General features: G+C 40.1%; 1 protein-coding gene across 2 annotated transcripts in view; it reads right to left on the bottom strand.

Annotated features, from left to right (window-relative positions):
• LOC140186756 (protein PHTF2-like) overlaps window positions 1-26,962 on the bottom strand; it is a 90,738-nt gene that overhangs the window by 9,678 nt on the left and 54,098 nt on the right. For both annotated transcript variants that reach the window (XM_072241290.1, XM_072241291.1), the window contains exons 9-14: window positions 22,698-22,865; window positions 22,078-22,290; window positions 19,994-20,122; window positions 19,122-19,391; window positions 16,774-16,905; window positions 1,398-1,484 (exon numbers count right to left, since the gene is read on the bottom strand). In XM_072241290.1, coding sequence (XP_072097391.1) covers window positions 1,398-1,484; window positions 16,774-16,905; window positions 19,122-19,391; window positions 19,994-20,122; window positions 22,078-22,290; window positions 22,698-22,865 — 999 coding nt within the window. The remainder of the gene's footprint in view (window positions 1-1,397; window positions 1,485-16,773; window positions 16,906-19,121; window positions 19,392-19,993; window positions 20,123-22,077; window positions 22,291-22,697; window positions 22,866-26,962) is intronic.

Genomic DNA, 26,962 nt, shown 5'->3' with positions numbered 1-26,962 from the left:
ATTCTCGAACACTCTCACAAAAATTTCCCTCCTCCTTTTCTATCTTGCCTCACTTTCCTAAAAGTGAAGTAGATTCAGTTCCCAACTACGGTCACTTTACAACCATATCACATCACAGCTGGTGACTCACACAAACACGTGGTCTTCATGCTTACAGCTGTATAGAATGATATATCGCCACAATCCTCTTCATCGCCTCAGTTTAAATGGCCCCCATCTCTATCCAGATGCTTTGGTCAGATTTCTTATCCACACTACAGTCTCTGCTCGGATTCACAAGCTTGTAGGAACCTTTATGTCCAAGGCTAGCATTCACTTGAGCAGAACCTCCTTTAGTCCTATTTACTGTTGGCGGAGATAGCAAGGAGAGGCAGGTGGTAATGGGAGGTAATGCATTCATTTCACCTTTGCTTTAGGTTTCTACAGCCTCCCAAAAGCAAGCACTTAACATCCTCAATCCAATCCAAATGTTTCTCCTCATGTTGAGTGGTCATTGACTCCGGATTGATGGGAATGTTTTACTTTTTCCAAGGGATGCTTTAAAATAGAGCCACAAATGCATGGTGCCAAAGCCCTGGGTTCATTTCTAATCTTGTTTGCTGTTTGTATGTTCTCCTTGTGATCATGTGGATTTTTTCTAGGTGCTGCAGTTTCCTCCAGCATCCCAGCCACTGTGCATTTCCTCTGGTACGTAGCTCAGTGGTATAATTGGGGGAATTGATGGGGGAGAATAAAATGTGGAATTAAATGCAGGATTAGTGCAAATGGATGATTGAAGTTGACATAATTCAGTCTATTTGTATGTCTCCATGACTTTATAAAAAAAAAATCTGATCTGACACCTTAGCAAATGGTTGCCAATGAAGAACCCATTTTAAAAAAGGATCACACTGTTAAATCTACATTGGTCAATTTACATTTGCTGTTTGAAACATGTTAAGGTATAATTAAGGATGTAAGATTCAAATTTCTACATAAAGAGAAGCACTTGGATGTAGCCACTGTAGCTTTCATAAAGGACAATTCGACTCAACAAAAAGTGCAGTATCTGGAAACTTTTAAAGGTGAAAGAAAATTGAGAAAGAGCTTCAGTGAAACCCAAGTTCTCCATTTTTCTTGATTTACTGGGTTAAGGACAATCTGTTTCTGGCAGTCAGTTGGGATTTTAAAAAAAGCCAGTCCTTTCCACCAACATTCAGAATAGTATTGAATACATTGGCCAACTTACAAACAGCTGGCAAATCTGTCCCTTCATCCAAAAGAAGGCCTCGCCTAAGGAGAATGAGAACCATACATGAAATAAAGAGACTGGGTAGTGACTGGGCTTAAACTTTTTAAAAGATTGCAAACAGTGATAGTTTGAAATTGAACCATTAGGCAGTCAAGCACAACCTTACCTGTGCACAGCAAATAAATACCACAGACAGGGTCAACAAGAATGCAGACGAAACAATTACATCTACTGATCGCTGTGGACCTCGTCTCTGATGGAAGAGATTAATAATTGAATTAGTATTTTAAAAGACACTAAAGGTGATTTTAAAAAAATTTTATACATTGCTTACTGCAAGGACATTTAAATATATGGTACTAATGACATGTAGTCGTAAAATATTTCTATATTATCTGAAAGCATAGATCAGTATGCCTTATACGGGGATTGAGAATTGTTAAACCATCCAAGCTGAGATCAAAAATGTTGGAGGAGCTATACGTCGGTCATCTAGGTGTGGTCAAAATGAAAGTGTTGGCTCAAACCTTACTCTGGTGCCCTGGGATAGACCGGCAGATCGAGCAGCTTGCCGTGCACTGTTCAAGTTGCGAGCTTGTTCCCATTTTGGAAAAAAAACTCTTTATAAGTTTCTTAGTAAAATGCCCCTATGTACATGTTAACTGGCTAGTAGAATTTGTATGTGCATTTTAATTGAATATATTTCTGCAGACCTTTGCACAAGATATGCATACATGAGTCAAAAACTTTCTATCTGAAATGTATTTAACATATAAAAATATATCTTTTGACAGCCAGTAAAATGTGATCTTCTTTCCACCAAGTTCTATAAATACTTTTAATTGCATTACTTTTACAGATTCACCCTTTGATATACCGTAGATTACCAGACAGCTACAAAGTACCACTGCACTAAATCAAGTAGGGAAGATCCTGTTACCCTTTGTTACAGTAAACCAGTCTTTTTAACATTTTCCTATGAATAAAATTAAAAGCATTACAATGGAGTAAACCAAATTAAATATGAACCAACACTGAGACAAGGAAGGAAAAGGATGAAATCGCTGGAGCCCTGGCTGAACTATTTTTTACATCTTCCTTGGCCAGGTGTGAGGCCCCAATGACTACTGGATGCAAATGTAGTCCCCCTTTTCAAAAACAGCAGCAGGAATTAGCTGGCAATAATGCCTATGAGCCTTACATAAGTAGGAATGTTAATGGAAAAATATCTGAGGGATAGAATTCACAATTACTTGTAAAGTCAGGGACAAATTGAAGACAGCCAGCACAACTTTGTCAAAGGTAAATCTTGTCTGACAATTCTGATTCTAAAGCTATAACACACTGATATGCTGGTGAAATGGCAGGTGGAGTTTAATCCTAATAAATGTGAGGTGATGCATTTAGGGAGAACAAACGAAATGAGCATCTGCAGAATCCAGTGTCCATGAATGGTAATGGTTTTCAACCTTTTTGCCCTGGAGAAACCCTTGAAATATTGTCTCAGGTCTCAGGGAACCCTTGTGTTAAAATTATTATATCTACAGCTCACGGTACGTTGGCGTGATCAGTAAGTTGCAGATATAATAATCTAAAAGTAATTGTCAATGCTCCTTTGAGTAGAGAATGAATTTTTAGTCAATCTTTCTTGAAAAGAAAAGAGGTAGTTAAAGCTTATCTTTCCTTTCTTGAAATTAATCTCTGTCTTTCCCTTTCACAAATTTTAAAAACTCATAAGGCAAACATAATAAATTTCTGTTAAATAACTGGCTTAAGCTAAAATGGAATTTAATTTTTCTAAAGGTAAGCTCCATAGATTTAATTAAATAAAAGTTGTAAATTTATTTTAATTAATGCTATTTACATGATGAAAATGTACTGACAATGTTGAATAGTAAAGTTACTAAAAATCATAAGCCAAAGCAATGTGAGAAAATACAGCTTGATACAAGAGGAGGAGGAGAAGATGGCAGCGCGACGCAGCGCCCACGGCCTCTCCGGTGATGAATATCTGTTATCTGTCAAGTAGGGTGCCATGCACAATTCTGATTTGATGAAGGCAGATGTGAGAGCACGGAGGAACATCTGGTGAAACTTCTGAAATGCCTGTTTCGCTGCCGCTGCTACGGTGTGATCCAAAATCTCTGGAGGGAAGGCCCAGAATCCTTGGCTTTGCCTGTTGCTCGGTGGCCGGGGCAAGGTTGAAGCGCTCGGCAGAGGTGGTGCTCAGTGCTTGGGCTGGTCAGAGGCTCAAAGTTTTCGGACGGACTCAAGAGTCGGACTGTGGTCAGGTGTTTCCAGAATGCTGCATCGGCAAGTTTGCGGCGCTGGAAGCTCATGGCAGGGAGAGTTTCTCCCTTCTACCGTCTGCGTGAGATGTTGAGGCTATGGGACTTTGAGACTTTTTTTTTTTACCATGACCATGGTCTGCTCCTATCAAATTACGATATTGCTTTGTACTGTTGTAATTATATGTTATAATTATGTGTTTTTTGTCAGTTTTAGTCTTGGTCTGTCTTGTGTTTCTGTGATATCATACCGGAGGAACATTATATCATTTTTTAATGCATGCATTTGTACGTGACAATAAACAAGAACTGAGTGTCCTCATAATCTAATCTAAATCTAATTTTATACAAAACTTTGAAAAAATATTTTCTTACTAAGTGACACGATCAGGTTCAAATATAGGCCCAGCATGTCATACTTCTGCTTGTTTTTTCCTGCACAAATACTCAATTCTGGGTCAAACTTGAGAAAAGCACACACGGATTTCACCTTCAACTGAAATGAGATGATTTCTATCCTTGCTCTTGATGCCTGTTAAACAAGGAAAAACTTGTTCACACATGAAAACTGCAGCAAGATGTTCATTGCTTTCCTATGAATGGTTGGATACTCTTCTTTCACAGAAATCCAGAACTTGCCCGGGCAGGTCAGTAAATCTCATCTTGAGTGCACGATCAGACTGCATCTCACAAAGTTCTTCCTCTTCTCTCACAGTCAAGTTCTTGATTCAGAGAAAGAGTCCCTCACCCAGTCCATTACTTGTGTTGAAACGGAGGAAAATACTGTTGAATTTTGTTCTGTAATTCTTCAAAGTGGTTTTCAATAAGACTGAAGACTTTCTGATATCCTTCCTCACTCTCAAGCCCAAGCATCAGAGGAAACATTTCAGGATTTTCTTTTGCAAAATGATTTTTCTAAAGATTTAGTTTCCTTTTAAATCCGAGAATCTTTTCACTTGAAGTCAAAACATTTTCTTCAGGGCCTTGCAGAGACTTGTTCAACTGGTTCATAGGATGAAAAATGTCTGCTAAGTCGGCAAGTTTCTGCAGCTATTCTTCATCTTCAAAGCACTCAGCAAAATCAGATCTACTAATTTTTGAAAGTATTCCTGTAATTCACGTTTCAGCTCAAACACCCTGTTGAGAACTCTTCCTCTGCTAAGCCACCAGATTTCTGTATGTAGCAGGAGAATGATGTGCTCTTTGTCTGGGTTTTCACACAGTTTTTTAAACATTCTGGAGTGAACTGGTTCTTGTTTAATAAAGTTAACCATTTTTGTAGCATCATCCAGAACTTTTTTCATTTCATCTCCAAGAGCTTTTGACATCAGCACCTCTCTGTGAAGAAAGCAGTGTGTTGTGACAACATCAGGATTTTCTTTTTTTTACAACAGCAAAGCGGCAGGCCCGCAGCTGAGTCGCGGTGCATAAAGATTCCTTCTTTAGAATGAAATTTTTCCTCCAATTTTCCACTGCACTGATAGAGTTTGTTCGCTCCCATAAGTCAGTCAGCGGTGTGTAAGGGGAAGTCGGGGGAGTTAATCCGGGAGGGAGAGCTAATGTCGCAGCCCAAGTTGGGCGAGTCCATTTAATGCTTGGAAAACGTACCTCACACTCCTCATCAGCCTACCATCCACCCCTCCGTGCAATACAGCGCTCACCAATTATCAACGGCCTCCCCATCTCTTGTCAACAACTGGGAATGGACTCAACCAAATAAACACGGTTCTAATGCACACTGCCAGACTGAGCTGAGGGACCTCTAACGAGATTTGTTAACAGGCTTAGAACATAGAATAGTACAACACAGTACAGGCCCTTCGGCCCACAATGTTGTGCCGACCATCAAACCCTGCCTCCCATATAACCTCCCACCTTAAATTCCTCCATATACCTGTCTAGTAGTCTCTTAAACTTCACTAGTGTATCTGCCTCCACCACTGACTCAGGCAGTGCATTCCAGGCACCAGCCACTCTGAGTAAAAAACCTTCCTCTAATATCCCCCTTGAACTTTCCACCCCTTAACTTAAAGCCATGTCCTCTTGTATTGAGCAGTGGTGCCCTGGGGAAGAGGCGCTGGCTATCCACTCCATCTATTCCTCTTAATATCTTGTATAACTCTATCATGTCTCCTCTCATCCTCCTTCTCTCCAAAGAGTAAAGCCCTAGTTCCCTTAATCTCTGATTGCAGCATCCTGGTAAATCTCCTCTGTACCCTTTCCAATGCTTCCACATCCCTCCTATAGTGAGGCGACCAGAACTGGACAGAGTACTCCAAGTGTGGCCTAACCAGAGTTTTATAGAGCTGCATCATTACATCGCGACTCTTAAACTCTATCCCTCGACTTATGAAAGCTAACACTCCATAAGCTTTCTTAACTACCCTATCTACTTGTGAAGCAACTTTCAGGGATCTGTGGACATGTACCCCCAGATCCCTCTGCTCCTCCACACTACCAAATATCCTGCCATTTACCTTGTACTCTGCCTTGGAGTTTGTCCTTCCAAAGTGTACCACCTCACACTTCTCCGGGTTGAACTCCATCTGCCACTTCTCAGCTCGGTCACTACCCACCACTGCGAGTGCCAGCATTGTGGTGTATTCAAAAAACAATGTTTCATTTTTTAAAATCACAATCTCTCACAGAATCCCGGCTGGGCAACCTTGCTCTAGGGAGCATTGAAGAACAGAGATTCTTCAGTGTGCAAGCCCAAAGATCTTTGAAGGTGGCAGTAGAAGTAGATAAAGGAAGCATATGGAAACTTTTGTAAAATTGCTACTTTGAATACAAAAGCAGAGAAGTTATACTCTGAAGTCACAAAACACTGGTCGGACCTCAGCTGGTGTACTTGATGCAGTTAAGGTCACCACACTATAGCTAGAATGTCACATCACTGGAAAGAATGCAGAGCAACTTCAACAAGTTGTTCCCTCCAATGAGATGTTTTAAGTTTGAGGACAGACTGGACAGGCTAAGTCTGTTTTCCTTCAGGCTGAGATTAAGAGGTGGCATGATTGCGGCATAGCGGAGCATCGATAGGGTAGACTACAGAGATATCAGAGGTGAATTATTCTGGTGGATAAAGATTTAGGATAAGGGGTGAGTGATCTGATGGGGCCCCTTTTCACCAAGAATGTAGCAAGAGTTTGGTATGCACTGACAGAAAAAGAAAGAAAGGGGAAAAAAACAAGAGAGAAAAGAGAGACAGGAGAAAGAGAAAACGGAAAAGCAAGAGAGAAAAAATAGGTAAAAGAACGAGAGAAACAAGTGAGAGAGAGTGCAAGAGAGTGACGGAGAGGGAGAGATGGAGAGAGAGGGAGAGAGCAAAATGTAGATTTGCTTACAGCGTTTGATGTGTCTAGACAGTCCTTTTAATCCTTCCGATGGTGGAGAAGGGGTTCAATACAAAAGGATGCTCATTGGCTGGCATAAATGGGCCAAATGACCCGTTTCCCTATTGTGTGACTCAATTTCAGTAATAGAAAGCCAAAAAGCAGCAGATCATGGTTTAACATATCAACACTTGATATTCATACATGTTTTGTTTTGTAACCACAAAAACTAATCGAAACACAAAAAAACGAGAGCCTGGGATATGGGTCTATTCTTAGTTTTACTTTTAATGAGATTCACACGTTATGTGGTGATGTAATAACATATGACATACCAGTGATGAATTATCTTCTCATAAGATCTAAAACTAGATAAACAGAACCCAATTAAATAAATAACACGAAAAGCATTATACTTATTCTTTTATTTATTGAGAAAAATGATCCAATATTACATGTATTTGTTGGAAAAAGTATGTGAACCTTTGCTTTCAGTAATTGGTGTGAACCCCATGTACAACAACAACTTCAACCAAACATTTCCGGTCCTGCATATCGGCTTGGAGGAATCTTAGGCCATTCCACCTTACAAAATTGCTTCAACTCTGGTGGGCTTTCTATAGGGTTAAGGTCAGGACTTTGACTCAGCCATTTCAAAACATAAATTTTCTTCTTTTTAAACCATTCTGTTGTTGATTTACTCTTGTCTTTTGGATCATTGTCTTGTTGCATTATCCAATTTCTATTAAGCCTAAGGTGACAGTCTGCTACCCTGACATTCTCCTGTAAAAATGTCTTAATACAATTTTGAATTCATTGTTCCCTCAATGAATGCAAGCTCTCCAAGCCCTGAGGCAGCAAAGCAGACCCAAACCATGATGCTCCTTCCACCATGGTTCACAGTTGGGCTGAGGTGTTGGTCCTCTAAACATAGCAATGTGCATTTCTGCCAGAAAGTTCAACTTTTTGTCTCATCTGTCCACAGAACATTGTCCCAAAAGTGTTGCAGAACATCCAGGTGGTCTCTTGCAAACTTCATACGTGCAGCAATGGATTTCTTGGAGAGTAGTGGGTACCTCTGTGGTGTCCTTCCATGAATACCATTCTTGTTCAGTGTTTTTCATATAGTGGACATATGAACAGAGACTTCAGCAAGTTCTAGAGATTTCTACAGGTCTTTTGCTGTTACCCTTGGGTTCTTTTTCACATCCTTAAGCATTGCATGTTGTGCTCTTGGTGTGATCTTTGTAGGATGCCCACTCCTAGGGAGAGTAGCAACAGTACTGAGTTTCCTTCATTTGAAAACAATTTCTCTTACTGTGGACTGATGAACACTCAGGTCTTTAGAAATCGTTTGGAGACTTCTACACCTTCGTGCATCTTTACAATTCTTCTTCTCAGGTCCTCTGAAAGTTCTTTGAGCAAGGCATGGTGCACATACACAGATCTTTCTTGAGAAGAGCAGGCTCTGTCAGTAACCTGACTTTGTGTGTCTTTTTTTATAGGGCATGGCACCTCTACAACCCACACTTCCAACCTCATCTCATTGATGGAGTTATTTTTTCTCCAGTATAAATTCTTAGTTAGATATCTGCAGGCTTCATTTCAGTATCATAGTCATAGTCATACTTTATTGATCCCGGGGGAAGTGCCGCTCAAACTCATTTTGTGGAACAACTGAAATAGCAGAGCCAGTATTCAATTCCATTTAAATTGGAATTTGCTATCCACTTCTGGTGTAAAGAATACTGCTTGTCTCTTGGCAGTTTTCACATTGTAAATCTCAAGGCTACTCAGTACAATATCATTGACATCACAGTCAGATTTTTCATCAAAAGCATACAGAGTGGTGCTGCCTGACATGCTCTTTTGTGGCATTTTCCGCAAGTTTCACCTTTAATCCTACAATGGTCATTTGTATGTGAGCCCCTGCCACAAAAGAAACACAGTTTGTTCGGCCATGCAGGTTTCTGTTTAGGTGCAGCAATTTGTTCACACTCACTTTCATTCCTGACTGCAACTCAATTACATCTCTGGCTGTTGTTTCCATTGATACAGCAATTTCAACTGCTCTTTTAAATGTGAGCCGTGCTTCAGTTAGGAACCAATTTGCGAATGCTTTCTTATAAGATTCCACAAACTAAACCATCTTTCAGTGCATCATTAAGCCCATCACTAAACTGACAATGCTCAGATAATTTCTTCAGTTCAGTCACATAAGCTGAAATGGATTCCCCTTCCTTTTGTTTCTGCTTATGAAGCCTAAAATGTTCTGCAATCAACAATAGTTTTGGTTCTAAATGTTCCTACATTACTTCCATGATATCAGCAAAGCTCATCAAAGCTCGATGTGGCCTTTTATATATTGGCGAGACCCGACACAGACTGGGAGACCGCTTTGCTGAACATCTACGCTCTGTCCGCCAGAGAAAGCAGGATCTCCCAGTGGCCACACATTTTAATTCCACATCCCATTCCCATTCTGACATGTCTATCCACGGCCTCCTTTACTGTAAAGATGAAGCCACACTCAGGTTGGAGGAACAACACCTTATATTCCGTCTGGGTAGCCTCCAACCTGATGGCATGAACATCGACTTCTCTAACTTCCGCTAGGCCCCACCTCCCCCTCGTACCCCATCTGTTACTTATTTTTATGCACACATTCTTTCTCTCACTCTTTTTCTCCCTCTGTCCCTCTGAATATACCTCTTGCCCATCCTCTGGGTCCCCCCCCCCCACTTGTCTTTCTTCCCGGACCTCCTGTCCCATGATCCTCTCGTATCCCCTTTTGCCAATCACCTGTCCAGCTGTTGGCTCCATCCCTCCCCCTCCTGTCTTCTCCTATCATTTTGGATCTCGCCCTCCCCCTCCAAGTTTCAAATCCCTTACTCACTCTTCCTTCAGTTAGTCCTGACGAAGGGTCTCGGCCTGAAACGTCGACTGCACCACTTCCTACAGATGCTGCTTGGCCTACTGCATTCACCAGCAACTTTGATGTGTGAAGCTCATCTGGGCTGGCTTTGTTGGAGCAGTCAAACTTCTAAGCAAACTATAAGCTTTTCCAACTATTACACGCAGCAAAACTGGCACATACTTTTTATTTCATTTGTTTCAAAATGCTGCTTGATTCATTCAGTGTATATCGCCCAGTTATCTGTTTTGCAATCGATCACATCTGTCTTTCCAATGTAGCCAGGCATTTCTATTTTTTCAAATTTGTTTCTATTATTATTATCACCCACTACTCACTGTTTATGGACCTGTGAACTTTGTCTGTTTTCTGCCTTTTTTTAAACTCAAATATCTTGCTTCATTTCAATAAGTAGGTAGTTATTTCACGTTCATTTTAAAACCACCTCATCACCACTGTTAAGTTTTGTAACTCCAAAAAGTAATTGAAAGAGAAAAAAAAACAGGAGCCAGGGATACAGGTCTCTCTTATTTTAACTTTAGTGAGGCACACACGTGACATGCTGGTGTAATAACGTATGCCATTTAATAGAATTATAAAAGACTTGAAAAATAATGTTGCTGAAAACTGAATCTGGAATTTGAAGCAATGAAAACAACAAAGATCTGAAGAACAGGGATTAGGGTGTTCAATCTGAAACAGGATAAACTTTTATTGCTAAAGGTAGGGAACAGGGAAGATTTGTTCTTTCACTCTGGCTCTATTGCACTCAGATTCTGAGTGTATGCAAGTCCCTTTAGGCAAATCAGAAACTTTTCCAATTATCTGGCATAATTGTGCACAATTGCCAACTAGCTAAATAGCAATTTAGGTTAATTAAACTGAAGTTAAACTGAAACAGCATGATTACAATTGAAATCCTGACTGGCTGTGCCCATTTCATGGGTGCAATCAGATAAAGTTTTATGAAAGTGCCCACACAAAAACATTTCAATCAGTGGCCATTAACTCCTATCAATAGAGCTAAGATTCCCTTGCAACAATAACAAGCAATTCTCCTTAGGTTTTGGATCCTTCCAAAATATGAATCTGAAACAATATTTTTTCTTGTTATTAATCTTTTCTATTAGACAAATTCCCAAATACAAAACCATGTGATATTTAAATTGACAGCTTTATTAATTAAGAATACCAGTCCCTGTGAATAATTTGCTAGTTCCCAAAATATAGCCAGAAAGAAAATACTACTCTCGTTTTCTTCTTCAATAAATATACTAATCTAATTTTACCTGGGCTTATTGAAAATCTAATCATAATTAAATGTAGATGGAAAATAACACTATTATGTAGCCTGTTTACTTAAGAAGTTGAACTTAGATGCACAGGCAGCAAGTCTCACTTCAAACATCTAGGTTTTAAATCTCAGCTGCCTAACAATTTGAAATCATTGAGTTTGTCAGCAGCAGGCACTGTATGAAGCATGTTGGTTAAAACAAATGTACTGCATAAATTAAACTATTATTCCAAAACCGGACAGAAGATCTCTACCCACCCATCCCAAAATAAAATAATGACTTGGTTATCTCATCGATCTAAATGGTATCATAATGTCTAAAAAAGACATTGAACTTTGAAGTCACAGAATTAAATCTGGATGAAGTCATCAGCTGTACAATAAACAGGCAGGGAAAATGTCTGTTTATATCAAAAATGTCCCTGTACATCCTGTCACACCATAACCCATTTACTGTCACATCTTTATTGCACTTTTTATGCTAGCTTGGTTTAATATAGAATCCTATTCCCATATCTGTAACATCTACAATGTCTTTCTGAGAGTATCATTGCATTTATGAAACTTCCCTCACAGATTATGTTTTTATCATTGTACAAAATAAGAATTATTCCCAAACAACATATATTCTATATTATTAATTCCAGAAAGTTCTATTTATTGGCATATTGTCTTGAAAGCCAGAGTGCTTACTCAAAAATTCCACAATTCATATTTTATATTATATATAAACAAAGATCATATTCTCATGGGTAAAGGAAATTGCATAAATAACAGGCCAGAATTTCCCTTATTTGCCACAAGCACAGTCCTCACAGAATGGTTTCAAAGCTGGTAAGACCCTGCCCTAGACTCAATGGGTGTTGATGTTACCCATGCCAGATAGATATTTAACATGCATTCAGATCACTTGCAACCTATTTAGAGAATATTGAAAAGATTAATGTTAAAAGACTGAAAAAATACACTATAAAAAATACCAAGAACATTTAAACTAACCACCTCACTGTCAAAAATCTCCATTAACTTTTCAACTACCAACTGATTTCTCTTTCTCATATGCATTCTATACTTATGACACATGGTGCAGAGTCAGTGGGCAGATGACTCTGCCTTCAGTGCTGAGAAGCCAAAGGAAATTCCTGCTACCTCAGTGAAATTCATTCGAAGGTCCCCAATACAGCACTGGGGCAGACAGCAAAACAGGCAGCAAATTGGAGGAGGCTACCATGAATCTAATACCATGTCTGCCCTGCACATCAAAACTGAAAAATGGAAGTGCGTCCTAGTATCTATACTAGCAAAGAGGAGAAAGTTCAAATCCAATAATGATCTCCCCTTGGTAAATTACTAGGAAAAGAATATAATGGCAAATACATTTCAGAAAACTTCCAACATTTTCGCTAAGGGGAAAGGACATTATTTCTGTATTCCTGCAAAACACCACAATGATTGTCCTCTTGACCTCTCTATACAAATGTGCTATCTACAACCATGCTGGATCTGATTCATTGTAGCTACTAAAATTACAAGGAACCAAACCTACCACTCCCAAAATTTGTTTGATGCCAACAGCTGTCTGTTGCACCACATTATAGATGCAAGTTCAACATCCTCCTTTCTAGAAAGCTGCTCTGTCCTCTCTCCAGAAAATCATGAAGCCAATGTACCTCTCAGCCACCAGTCTATGAGGATAGGATGTAATGTTAAGTAAACACTCTGCAAGAAGTGCATCCTGCTGTAGCTTCTAACACTCTGTTAAGGAGTTGGGGCTGGAGCTGAATTCGGGAGGCTGAGGGGGTGATAAATAGGATATATAGAGAAGTAGTTACCACAGTGCAGAACACAGGAGACTGGGTGACAGTCAGGAAGAGGAAAGCAGTTAAATAGCCAGTGCAAAATACCCCATGACCATTCCCCTCACCAATAGGTATACCACTTCACATACTATTGTGCAGGATGACCAAGCAGAGGAAAATCACAGTGGACAGGTGTCTGGCACTGAGTCTGACTCTGATTCAAAAGGAAAGGGGGTAGAAGAGGCGAGTTCTGGTAATAGGGAAACAGAAAGGGCTTCTGGGCACGGGAGCGAGATTCCCAGATGTACGTTGCCTCCTGGGTGTCAAGGTCCTGGACATCTTCAATCAAATCCTCAGCATTCTTAAGTGGGAGGGTGAAGTCGTGGTCGAGTAAGTACTATTGACATAGGTAAGAAGAATGATGACGTTCTGAAAAATGAGTTCAGGAAATTAGGTGCTAAGTTATAGGGCAGGACCTCCAGGGTTGTGACCTCAGGATTACTACCCATGCCACGTGCTAGTGAGGCCAGAAATAGGAAGATCATACAGTTTAACACATGGCTAAGGAGTTGATGAAGAGGAGACGATTTCGAAATTTTGAAGCATTTGGCTCTCCGCTAGGGAATGTGGGACATGTACAGAAGAGACAGTTTGCACTTGAATTGGAGGAGGACTAATATCTTAGTTGGAAGGTTTGCTAGTGCTGCACAGGAGTGGGGTTTAAACTAGAGTTGCATGGGATAGGAACAGATAGCGGAGAGGTCATGGAGATAGATTTGTTAAGACCTCAGACAAAGTTAAGAATCAAAAGGTTGAGCATGATGCAACTAATGCTCTGAGCTGCATATATTTCAATGCAGGACATATTGTAGGAAAGGCAGATGAGCTCAGGGCATGGATCAACACCTGGAGTTATGATAATGTAGCCATCAGTGAGACTTGGTTGCAAGAGGGGCAGGACTGGCAGCTCCATATTCTGGGGTTCTGTTATTTCAGATGCAACAGAGCAGAAGGAATTAAAGAGGGTGTGGTGGTGTTTTACCAGTCAGGGAAAATGACATGGCAGTGCTCAGTCAAGATAGACTGGAGAACTCATCTAGTGAAGCTTTATGAGTGGAACTGAGGAATAAGAAAGGTATGATCATGTTAATGAGGCTATATTATAGATCACCCAACAGTCCACATGATTTAGAGGAACAGGTTTGCAGAGAGATTGCAGACTGATGCAAGAAACATAAGGTTGTTATAGTAGGTGATTTTAATTTTCCACATATTGACTGGGACTCCGATACTGTAAAAGGACTAGACGAGATAAGAGTTAATTAAATGTGTTCAGGAAAATGTCCTTAATCAGTGCATAGAAGTTCAATGAGACTGCATGCAATATCTGATTTGCTATTAGGGAATGAGGCAGGGCAGGTGAAAGAAGTTTGTGTAGGGCAACGCTTGCATTTGGTATCATAATGCCATTAGTTTCAAAGTAAACATGGAAAAGGATAGGGCTGGTTCGCAGGTTGTGATTCTAAATTGGAGAAAGGCCAATTCTGACGGTATCAGAAATGATCTGGCAAGTGTGGACTGGAACAGGTTGTTTTTTGGCAAAGGTGTACTTGCTAAATGTGAGGTCTTCAAAAGTGAAACATGTATGTTGCTGTCAGAATAAAAGGTAAAGGAAACAGGTTTGTGGAACCATGGTTTTCAAGAGATATCGAGGCCTTGGTTAAAATAAAAAGAAGGTGCGTAGCAGGTAGGAACAAATGAGGTACTTGGAGTACAAGAAATGCTGAGAACACTTGAGGAGATCAAGAGGGCTAAAAGAAGGCATGGCATTGCCCTAGGAGACAAGATGTGGGAGAATCCTAAGGGATCCTACAGATATGTTAATTGCAAAAGGATTGCAAAGGACAAAATTGATAAGAATGGTAATCTATGTGCGGAGCCAAAAGAGATGGATGAGCTCTTAGATTGATTTTTTGCATCTGTATTTACTCAGAAGACAGACACAGAGCCTATAGAATTGAAGCAAAGCAGCAGCGAGATCATGAGCTTTACACATATTACAGAGGAGAAAGTGTTTGCTGTCTTGAGGCAAATTAGGGTGAATAGATCCCCAGGCCTGACAAAGTGTTCCCTCTGACCCTGTGGGAGGCAAGTGCAGAAATTGCAGGGACCCTAGCAGAGATATTTAAATCATCCTTAGTGACAGGTGAGGTATCGGTGGATAGGCGGATGGTTAATGTTGTTCCACTGTTCAGGAAAGGATGTAAAAATAAACCAGGGAATTCTAGGCCACTGAGCCTGACATTAGAAGTGGGAAAGGTCTTGGAAGGTATTTTAAGTATACATGAGTATCTGGATAGACAGGTACTGATTAGGAATAACCAGCTTGGGCTTATGCATGGTAGGTCATGTCTAACCGATCTTATAGTTTTTCGAGGAAGTTACTATAAAAGTTGATGAAGGCAAGGCAGTGGATGTTGTCTACAAAGACTTTAGAATGGCAATTGACAAGGTCCCGCATGGAAGGTTGGTCAAGAAGGTTCAGTTGCTTGCTGTTCAAGATGAGGTAGTAAACTGGATTAGACATTAACTTTACTGGTGAAGCCAGAGAATGGTAGCAGAGGGTTGCCTCTCTGACTGGAGGCCAGGGACTAGTGGTGTGCCACAGGAACGATGCTGGGTCTGTTGTTGTTTGTCATTTATATAAATGATGTGGATGATAATGTGGTAAACTGAATCAGCAAATTTGTGCATAACACCAAGACTGACAGTGGATAGCGAAGAAGACTATCAGAGCTTGTAGCAGGATTTGGACCAGCTGGAAAAATGGGCTGAAAAATGGCAGATGGAATTTAATGCGGACAAGTGTGAGGTGTTGCACTCCAGTAGAACCAGCCGGGGTAAGTCTTACGCAGTGAACGGTAGAGCACTGTTGAGTGTGGTAGAACAAGGTGATCTGGGAATACAGGTCTGTAATTTGTTGAAAGTAACATCACAGATAGATAAGGTCATAAAGAAAGCTTCTGGCATATTGGCCTTCATAAGTCAAAGTATTGAGTACAGGAGCTGGGATGTTATGTTGAAGTTGCATAAGACATTGATGAGGCCTAATTTGGAATATTGTGTGCAGTTTTGGTCACCTACCTACAGGAAAGAAGTAATTAAGGTTTAAAGAGTAAAAGAGAAAATTTACAAGGCTGTTCCCAGAACTGGTGGACCTACATTATAAGGAAAGATTGAATAGGTAGGACTTTATTCCTTGGAACACAGAAGACGAAGGGGAGATTTGATAGAGATATACAAAATTATGAGGGGTATAGACAGGATAATTGCAATGCATGGTGTTTCCACTGAAGTTGGGCAGACTACAACTAGCGGTCATGGGTTAAGGGTGAAAGGTGAAAATTTTAAGCAGAACATGAGGGAAAACTTCTCCACTCGGGGATCATCAGATGTGGAACAAGCTGCCAGAACGAGTAGTGCATGCAACCTCGATTTCAACATTTGAGAGAAGTTAGGATAAGTACATGGACAGTAGAGGTAAGGATGGCTATGATCTGAGTGCAGGTCAATGGGACAAGGCAGTTTAAATGGCCTGGCATGGTCTAGATGGGCTGAAGGGCCTGTTTCTGTGCTGTACTTTTCTATGACTCCAATCTTACAGACTTCTTTCTTTCTGAATCCTTTATTTCATTCTCCTTGAAGCTTCCAGCTCATTCCCTTTTATGCCAGGAAAGTGGAAATTCCTGAAGTAGAGAGTCTCTGACAGGGTCAAGAGATAAGCTAACCTCTAATCCTAAAAGACAGCCCTGTTTTCAGTTACTCCACAGACTCCCAGACAGAATTACAATGGAAAACAGCAAATATGATGGATGCATTTGGACTCAGAATGTGACAACAAATTGAAGTTACCTTGAGATATGAACGTAATGAAAGCCAGATTTTTATATTTTGCACCTTCTTGAGACGAAAATGTGGAACTTCAGATTTTCTGGCCCGTCTTGCTGAGGTTAAATGGCCAAAGAGTTTGGCAAATAGCAATCTCTATGAAACAAAAGGCAAGCTGTTTAACTATTCCTTGAAGGATAAGTTTTACAACAGAGGTGGAAGAAATTGAAAAATATAAGCTATATTCTATCCTCCCAGGTAGGTATCTAGAAAAATATGCCAAAAACACAATCAGCACCAAATCAGAATTGTCCAGAATTCCCTAAGCAAACATGTTAAAATACAATATCCTTTGATCTTATTAGCATATGTTAAGTATAAAAATATCAAAAATCAATTCAAATTAGCATAAACAAAAAAGTCAATTGTCTCTTTAGACCTCTCTTTTAAAAATCTTAAAACAATACGCAAGCTATAGAGAGAAGAATACTGGTTTACAACAATACAGTGGATTTTGGTTAACTGGGACACATCAGGACCAGAATATTTTGGACCAATTATGCGGCTGCCACAATGAGCAGAGGTTTCATGGAAACATTTAAAAAATGACAAACTACTGTTTTAACTGAGTAACAGATTATGTACTTAAATGAAATACAGAACAAACTAGAGCCCTGTCAATGCCACTACAGTACTATAAAACTGCGTGTTAGTTCCTAAGAGTTATTGACGGAGGAATTCATCCGGAGTACGCTGCAGTGTTCTTTTCATTAACTGTAAGTGAATAGAATCAGAGCAGGCACCTAGTACAGATAATGGATTGACTTCATGGTTTCCTGCATGAAGTAGTGTTGTAATCCAACAATAAATTTCCTGGCATCCTGTGTAATCACTAGCTCAAGTTCAGATGTGTCATGTTCATCACTTTACTTGTCTTCATATTTCTCACTGAGTGTTTTGATACACTTTTGATGGTTGCATTCTCAAATCTTTATTTTCATTGTAACATACAAGATGATTGTCAATATATTCAATTTTTTTGTTGTTCATTATTTGTTGAAACAGTGTGATTGTTTCATTTTCACTTCTGGCACTTCTGGTATTTCCAAGCCTGAAAGCTCAATGCTGTTTACTCAAAACTGTTATGCAAGTCTCCTGTCCCAAATCAACAAAGGGAATCCCAGTTATTTTGTCGATCAGTTATGTTGTTTAGAGTTGTCTCAAATAAGCAGTTGCCCCAATTAACAAATGGCCCAATAAACTGGAATCTACTGTTTATTTAATTCTACACATTCATTTTTAGGATGGGATCACAGCCCTGTTTATATGTTCTCACAGCATAAAAATAAAGATGCACAAGGCACACGCGCATTACAAAGCTATTATAACAATTTGATTTATATTTGAACCAAATGCAATAAAGAGTTTAATAACAGACAGTGATACTACAGTAATTGTGTAGTATCTTTCTGTGGAAAGTACTTGAACAAAAGTGGAAGTTATTTCTTATATTGATACCCATGGAACTTAGATTTTATAGTTAAATTGCTTCACAAGGACTAGAACCCAGAACCTCTGCATCACAGCCACCCACACTGTGTACACAGGCTGTGTCCAAGAAGGGCCAGAGTCACGTCTACTTCCTGAGGAGACTGAAGTCCTTAGGAATATGCAGGCTTCTCTTTCACATATTCTACCAGTCTGTTGTAGCCAGTACAAACCTCTATGCAGTGGTGTGCTGGGGCAATGGCACTAGCATGGGTGATGCCAACAGGCTCAATAAACTGATTAGAAAGGCTGGCTCTGTTATAGGAGTCAAACTGGACACACTGGAGGCTGTGGTAGAACAAAGGACTCTACAGAAAGTCCTGGCAATTCAAGACAATGTTTCTCACCCTCTGCATGCCACCTTGGCTGAACAGAGGAGCACTTTATAGACATAGACAACTGCGCTGCTCCGAAGAGCACTACATGAGGTCATTCTTACCCTCGGCCATTCAGCTCTATAATGAGTCAACCTATAGCTGGGAAGTGATGACCCCCTCCTGTTAGACTGTTTGAGGTAACATATTTTTTATTCTTTCTTCTCTCTCTTCTAATATTTGTATATTTGTATTGCAGTGCACTTGTAACGCTACTGGGACACTGTAATTTCCTTGGGGATCAATAAAGTACCTATCTATCTAGAACAGCTGTCACTTCTCTCTGGGCTCAGGTTCAGTTTCTTTCCCCCCATTTCTCACCAAGCACAGTAACATACAATCAGAATAACTTAATCAAAACTGATGCTCTAATATATTTGGGCAACTGGGAAATACAAGCTAATTCAAGCAACAATCATAATGACAAGAAGTTGAAATTACTCTGCTTACCTGTTTATATGTTCTCTCAGCTACACACAACATAAAGAAAAAGATCCACATCAGGCACACACGCACCACAAAGCTTAAGGCGACCATGATAACAGTTCGATTTACATTTGAACCAAATGCAATAAAAAAGAGTTCAGCAGCAGAGAGCGATGATAGTTGCTCGATATCCTTCTGCTGAAAGAGTCTGAACAAAACTGGAGTGATGGCAAGAATCAGAGAAACGACGTTTCCAAAGAGCTGGTAACCAATACCTTGCTTATAGCTGTTAACCTGCAATGTTTAAAGAATATGGTTATAAATAAACAAGCTGTGGAATCATTAGACAACACACATAAAAGTTGCTGGTGAACGCAGCAGGCCAGGCAGCATCTCCAGGAAGAGGTACAGTCGACGTTTTAGGCCGAGACCCTTCGTCAGGACTAACTGAAGGAAGAGTGAGTAAGGGACTCACTCTTCCTTCAGTTAGTCCTGACGAAGGGTCTCGGCCTAAAACGTCGACTGTACCTCTTCCTAGAGACGCTGCCTGGCCTGCTGCGTTCACCAGCAACTTTTATGTGTGTTGCTTGAATTTCCAGCATCTGCAGAATTCCTGTTGTTCGTGGAATCATTAGTTGTGAATCATACAAAATCAGGATGATAAAAAAGATTTTAAGCTCACTTGAGCATCAGTACCAATTACACAATAAAATTCCTACACTTCTGATAAGTGTCAGCCAAAGCCATGCATTCTTCTCATTTTCTGTTATTTCAATTTTCTAGCAAAAGCAATCAAATTTATTTATTACATAAATTATATTTCATTTATAATTATTACATAATACTGGCAATACAGTTCAAAGGATTTTCTCTCCTGCTTAAAGTCACGTACTCACTCTTTTCATGATCATGCCACTGATTTCCATCACAGACATATCCGCTTTCTTGCATTCGTTGCATTCCCAGACAATTGCACTTACTCTTTCCAAGCTTATACTGGAACTATGAAGCCATGGCAAATGATTCTGGATAAAGGATAGATGCTAGTAAAGCAACATACATTTTCAAAACATTAAAATTGTTTTTGATTAAACATCACTTATTCCTTCCAATTCTTTGGACCATGTGGAGGATAGTGCTGAAGTTGCAGGGGTCCTGGTAGAGATACTTCAAACACCCTTAGCCATACTGTATATTAGGTTTTGGAGAGCTGGGGGATAGATAATGTTCCATTGTTCAAGAAAGGCTCTAAGAATAAGCCAGGGAATTATAGACCTGTGAGCCTGACGTCTATTATGCGTAAATTATTAGAATGTATTCTAAAGGACAGGGCCCGATTAGGGATAGTCAATGTGGCTTTGCTTGTAGCTGATTGTGCCTAACCAATCTTATAAAGTTTCTTTGAGAAAGTTGATGAAGGAAAACAGAGTAGGACTTACACAGGGAATGGTAGGGCACTGAGCTATGCAGTACAACAAAGGGACCTAAAAATACAGATCCGTAATTCCTTGGAAGTGGCATTACAGGAAGAAAAGGTTGTAAAGAGAGCTTTTGGCATATTGGCCTTCATAAATCAGGGCACTGAGTACAAGAGTTGGTATGTTGAAGTTGTATAAGATGTTGGTGAGGCCACATTTGGAGTATTGTGTGCAGTAAGGCAGGCATGGAGCACTGCGATTAGCATAAATACTAGTATAGTGCCAGCATCCCAGGTTCAAGCCCTGCCACTGTCTATAAGGAGTTGTATATTCTCCCCATGACCATGTGGGTTTTCTCTTGGTGCTCCAGTTTCCTACATTCAAAAGATGTATACGTTAGTAGGTTAATTGGTCACATTGGTGTAAATAAGCAGCGCAGAGCCATGTGTCTACCTACAGGAAAGATAGCAATCAGATTGAAACAATGCAGAGAAAATTTACAAGGATGTTGCCAGGACTTGAGGATTTGAGTTCAGAAGTTCAAACTTTATTCCCTGGACCTTAGGAGAATGAAGGGAGTTCTAATAGGTGTGTATAAAATTATGAGGGTTATAGATAGGGTAAATACATGCAAGCTTTTCATATCAATTCCAGTGATCATAACAGCAAAACAAACTCTGTTTAATTAGATAAAATACAGCAGAGAATACAGAAGATATGAATGTCATAATAGTCTGCTCTTCAAATCATGGGACTTCAATATTCTTCAAATACATATACATTCATATCTTGTATTCGACTAAACTGTTAATCCAAAAATAAAAAATGCAGATGTTAAAAATCTGAAAGAAACAGTAATTGTTTTTTTATTTAAAGATACAGTGTGGAACAGGCCCTTCAGGCCCAATGAGCCACACCGCCCAGCCACCCACATGTTTAACCCCAGCCTAATCACAGCACAATGTACAATGACCAATTAACCTACTAACCGGTACACCTTTGAAATGTGAGGAACGTACAAACTCCTTACAGGTAGCATCAGAACTGAAGTCCAAGCTCTGACGCCTTGAGCTGTAACAGTGTGGCGGTAGCCGTTACGCTACCCTGGTGCTCTGGAAATACTCAACAGCTCGGACAGCAGAGATTAAAAAGTCAACATATTTGTCTCTCCACAAATGCTTTCTGACCTGCTGAGTATGTTTAGAATTTCTGGTTTTATTTCTCAGATTATTCAGCACCATCTCTATGTTTTTCAGGAATGTGATGAATAACTTGTTCAGTCAACTGTTATGGAAGTACTTCATAAATATAGAACAAATTATGCACTCAGATTGCCTTGGAGGTTTTAGTTTTGATAGTGCAGATAGCCTATAGAAGCCAGCTTTTATGATGAGCATGAGAAACTAGAATCAAGACTAATTCATCTAAACTGAAACAATTGTCAGGTTGCAATTTTGTAAGTGCAGACTTTAGAATGATTCTTTGGTTAATCTAAACAATTCAATCAATTAAAAATATGTAACACTATTTTTATTCAAAAAGGAAAAAATGCTGAAACAAACCAGGTGAAATGGATCATCGCGGTATTCCTTTTTCCCAGAGGAATTCAAGTGGGCATTATCTCCTTCAGTCTCACTGGTGCAGGAAGTACGGCATTCCGCACACTGCAGTAGGTCTTCCCATAAAACATCTTCAGTTTCTGATTCATGCCGTGTGCTTTCTGAATCTTGTCGTGAACTTCGTGAACTGCAACTTGTGGCAGATTTAACAGTCTCCTAGAAAATAGTATGAATAGTCAAATTTTGATCTGGAGTCATATGCATCATGCCATTTAATGCAAGTATCAAAATTATTCAACAGCTCTTAATGGAGGTTTGACATTCAAGTGAATACAAAAGTCTGTATCAGAAATGTATAAGAAATGCCCTTGGCGCATGCTACTAAAGAACTAGATTAATGTATTTACCACTGAAGCCAATTTAAAATAATAAAATGCCATCTGCCTGCCATCACATAGACAACTCTAGTGGTTGATGTTTTCACAATAAAAGAAACCCTGATGAGTTTCAGATTCAACAACAATGCCATCGTTGCTCACTGTACTTGCACCATAGTGTAATAACAAAACTTCAGGGCTCTACAGGTTTAAAGAGTATTAAATAAAAAAACTCTAGATTCTAACCTCAGCAATGTAGTGTCTTTTGTATTGGTGAGATTTTCTGTTCCGTAACACACAGTCATTTGAAATTCGTTCACCACTGCGACGCTGAGGGAATGATTGGAATCCACCTTCTCCATCTTCATCACTTGAAACATCATCTGATACATTTACAACTGCTTTAGCTGCCTCCTATTTAAAAATGAAATGAGTAAAACCAGATCAATAAAAAAGTCTTGCCAGAGTTCATCATTTGCATAAATGTAAGTATTATACATTGAGTTTCATCATGATCTAAATATCTCTTCATTCTTAGAGAAGGAACTGTTGAAGCAAACATCTTCCAAGTGATAAGTTACCCACTACAGGGTTCATACACAACAGACTTCCTACAAGAGGTCCCTGCTCATTTTTATCACTAATCCATGCCCACCACATCTCCTTGACCAGTCTACTTTTCTCTGACTGAGGCATAACGACCTAACATCCCACCAAATCATTCTTGACCCTCCATTATGGTCTCCTAGTATAACATTTGTTTCTGTAGCCTCCAAAACAGTATACCATGAACAAGCAGAAGATCATCAGAAATGGAACACATACCTAAACTCCAATGCTCCAATTCCAAAGTCAAATCTTAACCAACTTCAAACTCACCTTCATTAGAAAAATCCCTAAACTGCTTTTTTGCAGCAAACCACAACATGTAACCCCAACATATTCCCATCAAAATCACTCCACTGTTCATCATTCTTGGAAATGTAAGAGAAAATTTTACAAAATTGTTTGGTTAAAATCAAATACAAATTAAGTAAGCAATACAGGTGTCCCCCGCTTTTTGAACGTTCGCTTTACGAAACTTCACTGTTACGAAACACCTACATTAGAACCCTGTTTTCGCTTTCAGAAGATGTTTTCACTGTTACAAAAAAAAATTCAGCGCGCGATAAAAGGCAGAGCGCGCCCCGAGCAGCCGCTCTCCCCGGATTCAGAACAGCATTCTCACCGGCATTGCTGAAACACGAGCCTGTGAGCAGTCGTTTGCAAGATGAGTTCTAAGGTATCAGAAAAGCCTGAAAGAGCTCATAAGGGTGTTACACTTACGGTAAAACTAGACATAATTAAGCATTTTGATCGTGGTGAACGAAGTAAGGACAACGTGAGTTTGGCTTGTGGAAGCTGACGAACATGATGTTGAAGAGGTTTTGGCATCCCATCACCAAGAACTGACAGATGAAGAGCTGATGCAATTGGAAGAAAAAAGGATAACAATCGAAACTGAATGAGTAATGATAAAAGTACGACTTTAATTTTGAAAGGGTACGTCGGTTTAGGAGATATTTGCAGGATGGTTTGAGTCCATGGAAAAATGCTCAAGGCTCAGCAGTCAAGCAAGCCTTCCACATCAGCCACAGCAGACGACGAAACTCGACCTTTGACATCGAGGCGGGCAGAGATAGAAGAAGATGAGCCGCCTGCTCTAATAGAAACACCCCAGTGTCCCACCACGCCAACCCCAAGGCCACGGACAGATACCGATTCGCGGAAAATGCAACTGTAGCTGGGACGCACACAGCACATCTTTAAGAAAAAAGCCAAAATAAACATGCTAATTAATTAGGTGCCGCTGACATGTAATTGTCGGCCCAGATCAGAGACGATGCAATCGGAAATCGGCACTGATCTGGGCTGACAATTACGTGTCCGGCAGCACCTAATTAATTAGCTTGTTTATTTCGGCTTTTTTCTTAAAGGTATGTTGTGTGCCTCCCGGCTACCACTGGACCCCTGCGAGCTTCGCGGCAATGTATCGCTCAGTGGCCTGGAGGGTGGGGGGCCACTGCACCACCCAAACTCCGACTCAGCCTAACACACCATCATCAGTGTGCTCGGCGCTGTCCCAATTCCTGTAAGTGATACTACACTGTACATACATTATTTCTACTTTATATCGGCTGTGTATTTTTACGTGTTATTTGGTATGATTTGGCAGCTTCATAGCTTAAAAGTTACTGGAGAGAGTGTTCTTGCCAACAGCACTTGTGTGAGATTTTCTGCTGACGGCGCTTGCGTGAGATTTTCGCTACGGAGAACAGTTCAGTAATGATTGTGGAAAAGTATTTCTACTTTATATAGGCTGTGTATTTATCATATCATTCCTGCTTTTACTATATGTTACTGTCATTTCAGGTTTTATGTGTTATTTGGCATGATTTGGTAGGTTATTTTTGGGTCTGCGAACGCTCGCAAAATTTTCCCATATAAATAAATGGTAATTGCTTCTTCACTTTACAAAATTCCAGCCTACGAACCGTTTTCATAGGAATGCTCTACCTTCGGATGGTGGGGGAAATCTGTATTGGAAAGTTTAAAGATGTTCTTATTGTCATTGGGATTCTTCCAACCCTCTAACTATAAAAGGTCCTGCCCTAGATGATACATGTAAATGTTGATCTTTATGACATTCTTTTTCTCTCTCCATTTAAGCATCACATTGCAGACCTATCACATAGAAGGGCCAAAGAAGTCCTGGAAGCATTTAACAAGGACCTAGTTTCCCAAACAAACTCCACCATGGATGATCCCAAGCCTGGCTGCAAAACGAGGAGGGCTGGGCATGGGGCTAACAACCCCAACCAGTAAAACCCTAGAGCTATAGAAACGCCATCAGAAGCTCCAAAGACCTCATCCCTGGGCGAGGAAGGATCTTTGCCTGGAAGGTGTATGAAGTTGTGTGGTGAAAGCCACAAGTCCATGGAACCCATAGGACTGATCAACTTTCAGCAGGAGACTGACAGAGGGCTCTGGTAAGCTGCCGTCGGTCCAGTAGGTGCGATAGGCTTAATTAGTTTTCTGAGGATTCTAGCTGGTCTCAGAAACACACCTCCATAAGACCCTATTCGTTACTCTTAAATCCTTGAGGGACCATTGAAGGGCTACTATGTGAACTTGTTACCTTTTTTGGTGATTCAGCTGCAAACTCAAACACACCATAGGTATTAAAGGCAGGAGATTCGGGAGGCCCACGTCTGTGCAATGGCCTTTCCAAGAACTTGGGCCAGGGTTAGGACAGGTGGAGTCTTATCTCACTGGAACTTCAAATCAAGGAGGTGAATTCACCTCATTCTTGATTAATTGTTCTGCTCAAGTTAGTGGTCTCCTACTCTGCTGTCTTCACTTCCACTGGAGAGCCATGAGCAGCATCAATTAACATCGGATTCTCTGCTCTATCAGCCACATTATCTATAAAGCTTGTCCAGGTAGGTTTACGTGGTGTAACTGGGGTGCAGACAGAAGACCCAATGGTGGAAGTCCAATTAATGAAAAAAGGTTTACGTTTGACTTTGTTGGAGATGCTCATTGGCAATTTTTGTGTAACATAAAATTTTATTTATCAATTAGCAGCCCGGTTTTGACCCGAACTGTCAACATCTCAACCACAGCCCCCCTCCCAACAGATACTGCTCAACCTGTCAAGTTCCTACACCACACTAGTGTTTCTCCAAATCTGCAGTCCCTTACATCATCAGCCTACACCTGATCTTGATGCTTGCTGGCAGACATTGGCAATTTCATTTTCTAAGTTATGCAAACAGTTTGAACATCATCTAATCACCATCAAACATCATGCCCTTTCTGATTTTATGGCAGAAGAAGGTCATTGATAAAGCAACTGATGATCGTTCAGCTCAAGCCACTACCCTGAGGAAAATCTGCAAGCCCAGCAGCTAAGCTAAGAGTTGTCCAATAACCACAACTGCCTTCAATAATCATTATCTCTAACCAAATTAGAAATATCCTACTTTCTGTAGATAAAACATACTTAAGCAATTTTCTACATTGCTGGAAAGATGCCAGTAATTTAATTGTGTTGTAATACTTGGCTGAAGATACAACTAGTGTTTATGTTGGAGCTTTTGACGAAGTCCCACATGATAGGCTGGTCCAGAAGGTCAGGCACAAAGGATCCTTGGTGTCTTGGGAAAAGAGATCCAAAATTGGCTTGATGATAGGTGGTGGGTAAGTGTCTATTATGACTGGAAGTCAGCAGCTCGTGTACTACAGGGATCATTGCTGGGACCTTTGCTATTTGTAAATAACCTGGTGAGAATGTCGGAGGTCTGATCAGCATGTCTGCAAATTACACAAAAATTGGTGGGTTTGTAGAATGCAAAAGGTTGCCTAAGGATGTAGTGAGACACTGATTAGCTGGAAAATTGGATGGAATAGTGGCAGAAGAAATTTAATCCAGTCAAGAGTGAGGTTTGGAAAGTCATTTCTGGTAGGAT

This window comes from Mobula birostris, chromosome 23 (assembly GCF_030028105.1).
Source record: "Mobula birostris isolate sMobBir1 chromosome 23, sMobBir1.hap1, whole genome shotgun sequence".
Classification (NCBI taxonomy): domain Eukaryota; kingdom Metazoa; phylum Chordata; class Chondrichthyes; order Myliobatiformes; family Myliobatidae; genus Mobula; species Mobula birostris.
This window is presented reverse-complemented; position numbering and strand designations above follow the sequence as displayed.